The 3,647-nt window shown below is 33.0% G+C and overlaps 1 protein-coding gene across 1 annotated transcript in view; it reads right to left on the bottom strand.

The window, feature by feature from the left end:
* Positions 1–3,647, bottom strand: part of FAM172A (family with sequence similarity 172, member A) — a 457,566-nt gene that overhangs the window by 355,792 nt on the left and 98,127 nt on the right. Inside the window, exon 5 of the mRNA XM_012644784.1 lies at positions 2,116–2,130. Coding sequence (XP_012500238.1) covers positions 2,116–2,130 — 15 coding nt within the window. The remainder of the gene's footprint in view (positions 1–2,115; positions 2,131–3,647) is intronic.

Below are 3,647 nucleotides of genomic sequence, written 5' to 3' on the forward strand. Positions count from 1 at the left end.
CGGAACCTGTGAATGTGTTATGTTACATGGTAAAAGAGCCTGAATATATGATTAAGGTTAAGGACCTTGAGATGGGGAGATTATCCTGGATTATTTGGGTGGACCCAATCTAATCACATCAATTTTTAAAACTATAAGATTACAAAAGAATCTTCCACTTTTGTGTCAGAGAGATGCAAGGTGAGAAGGACTCCATTGGTTGTTACTAGTTTTGAAGGCAGAGGAAGGACACCACAAGCCAAGAAATGTGGTAACTTCTACAAGGTGGGATAAACTTCAGTTTACAGTCAGGTAACAAAAGGTGACTTCAGTCTTACAACTGCAAGAAGCTAAATTCTGCCAACAACCCAAATAAGCAATATACAAATTCTCTCCTAGAGCCTAAACAGCCTGTCCACACCTTGATTGTAGTCCGTGGGGGCTCAAAGTAGACTTCTGATCTACAGAACTGTAAAATAATAAACTGGTGTTGCTTTAAGCCACTAAATTCATGGTAATTCTATTGCTGCTGTAGAAAACGAATACACTATTTCTATTAAGGAAGGCAAAGAGTGAAGAAAGGGACATCTAGAATAAAAGCAAATATTTAATAGGTGGTATTAATGATCATTTTAAGGAGTGTTTCTACTCCCCAAAATGTCCTAAGTCATCTATGTACAATATCTCAGAGAATAATTTTAGCAGTAAGATAATTAATAGTCAAATTTTATGAAACAAAACCAGAGAATGATTTTTTTTTTTTAGAAAATTAAGATGTCAATTGCTTTGGTGCAGTATTCTGTAATCTAAAATAGATTCTTTATCCTGCTTTCTTCAAGGAGTTCAAAATTCTTTTTCCTATGTATACGTATTCATTTCATTTTAAAAACAGTATATTAGATGTATGCTAGAACAGCTTTATTTTGGCTGGTAATGGTAATTTCAAAACCTACAGCATTATATTAGAACTAGGAAATAATCTGTTAGTTATTAATCTAAGAGTATTCCTATTAATATATTTCAACATAATTAAAATTATGTTCATTAGACCTTCACCAGAAGGTAGTGGTATTATAGACCTGAAAGAGTAAACTAAAAATATAAGGTTCATATGTATAAAGTTAAATGATGCCCTGCTACTTTAAGAGAAATAGCTTAACTAAATGATATTAGCTAAAAAGAGTGGTTTAACATTTCTGAAGATTTCCTATGATCCATGAAATCATAAAATATCCTTACACTTAAAGTAACAACAAAACCAATCAAACTTAACTCAGCCCAAACAAATTCTACCACTAAGCAAAATACTTAAGAGACATAATTTGAGAATTAAATTTTGGCAATTCATATCTTACATCAATATGAAATATAATATTATAGTTAATTCTCAGTGTTCACGCTACAGGATAAAACAAAATAATTCAAAAATTTAAAAACTGCTTATATTTGGTTTTGACATACATTATAGGCCTAGCAAGTGTATGTTTTAAAATTTTCACTATATAAAACCAAATAATAAAACCATATATCGAGTAAGAGTTGGAGAAATGCTATCTAACTTGTCTAACTTGCCTTTCTCTCCAATTCCTGACTGCAGGAAAAAAAGGCAACCATCTATTTTTTAGGCATTCTCTCTCTTTAGAATGTTCTTCTCAGCCCTAGTCATCCTCCAAGAGACAGATCACATGTCAACTGATTCAGGTAACTTTCCCTGCGCCACCCCAATGCTCCAAGGTAGGGCAAAGTGTCCCACCTCTGCACTCCTCTAGACATAGCTGAATATCATTATCTAATACACTAATTTAATATCATTTACCTGTCTGTTACCTGACTAGTCCTACAACAGTATGATTTGGATATTCTACCTTTGTTTCTTTTTGTACTCACAGGATACTCTCTGGCCCACTGAAAGTACTTTAAAAACTTTCAGTACTTTAAAAATGTACATGAATTATCCTCTCTGTCCCATCCTGTCTATATCTTTTGAGGGAGATAAATGTTTCAGATTTTTAAAAACCTTTCTAATTGCTGAATCAAGACTTAGAAGAAGAACTAACTTCTCCTACACAGCAAACAGTAAATACAGCCTAACTCCTAGCCAGATAAACATAAATCTCACACTAAAGACCTATCTACCTCAGTTCCTTTCACCTGCTACACCATGTTAGGCCTTCAACAAAAAATTAACAGACACGCTAAAAAGCAAAAACAAACAAACAAACAAACAAAAACTTTACAGTCTTAAGAGAAAAACCAAGCATAAGAACCTGCCTTAGCTATGGCAGAGATATTGGAATTATCAGACTGGGAATTTAAAACAACAATGATTAATATGCTAAGGGCTTTATTGACAAAAGTGGACAACATACAAAAACAGATGGGTAATATAAACAAAAACATGGAAACTCTAAGAAGGAGTCAAAAGGAAATGCTAGATGAACACTACTGCAACAAAAATGAAGAATGCCTTTGATGAGTTCATCAGTAGACTGGACGCAGCAAAGGAAAAAAACAGTGAGCTTGAAAGATAAGTCAATAAAAACTTCCAAAACTTAAATGCAAAGAGAAAAAAAAAGAATGAAAAGACAGAACAGAATATCAGAGAATTGTGGGATAATTACAAAAGGTGTGTGACTTATATATAACAAGAATACAAGAAGGAGAAAAGAGACAGGAACAGAGAAACTGAAGTAATAATGGCTAAGGATTTTCCAAAATTAATGACAGACACAAAATAATAGATCCAGGAAGTACAGAGAACATCAAGCATGATAAATACCGAAATACTAAACTTAGCCAAAGAGAAATTCTTGGAAGAAGCTGGGGTAGGGGGCAGGAAGTGGGGGGACTTTACCAACAGAGGAAGAAAGATAAGAATTATATCAGATTTCTCTTAGAAACCATGCAAGCAAGAAGAAAGTAGAGTGAGATACTCAGTGTTGAAAGAAAAAAATCCCACCAACCTACAGCCTTCTGTATCCTAGGAAGTTATCCTTCAGAATTAAAGGAGAGATAAAGATTTTCTCAGACAAACAGAAATCGAGTAAATTTTTTGTCAGTAGATTTGCCTTATGAGAAATGTTAAAAGATATTTTAGAGAGAAGAATGATACAGGTCAGAAATTTGGATCAACATAAAGAAGTGTTAGAGAAGAAAGAAATGAAGATAAAATATTTTATTTTGCTTATTCTTAACTGGTCTAACGAATAACAGTTTGTTCAAAATAACAACAGCAACAATGTATTTTGTGATTATAGCTTATAGATAAGTGAAATGAATGACAGTGATATTTTAAGTGGCAAGAAGGAAAAACTGAAAATACTCTGTTATAGGTACTTACGCTACCCATGAAGAGGTATAGTGTTATTTGAAAGAAACACTGGAGGGAAACATTTACTATGCCTGGTAATTTTCCTGGATTTCTTCTGATTCCTAAGAAGCAGCTATATAGACAAAATGAAATAAATCCACAATAGAGGAGATAGGGAAATAATATTGAGAGTATATAGTTATGGAATAAATCCCTTGTCTACCAATAGTGTAATGCTCTTTAATGAATTAGAGTTTGATTCAACTTTTTTCTAGTTCAGGGTTTTTCCATCTAGGCACTAAAGGAAATTGTTGAAAGGAGAGCAAGGGTGATCAAAGAAATAAATCAAAGAAATAAA

Source organism: Propithecus coquereli, unplaced genomic scaffold (genome assembly GCF_000956105.1).
Source record: "Propithecus coquereli isolate 6110/MARCELLA unplaced genomic scaffold, Pcoq_1.0 Scaffold22, whole genome shotgun sequence".
In the NCBI taxonomy this organism is placed as follows: domain Eukaryota; kingdom Metazoa; phylum Chordata; class Mammalia; order Primates; family Indriidae; genus Propithecus; species Propithecus coquereli.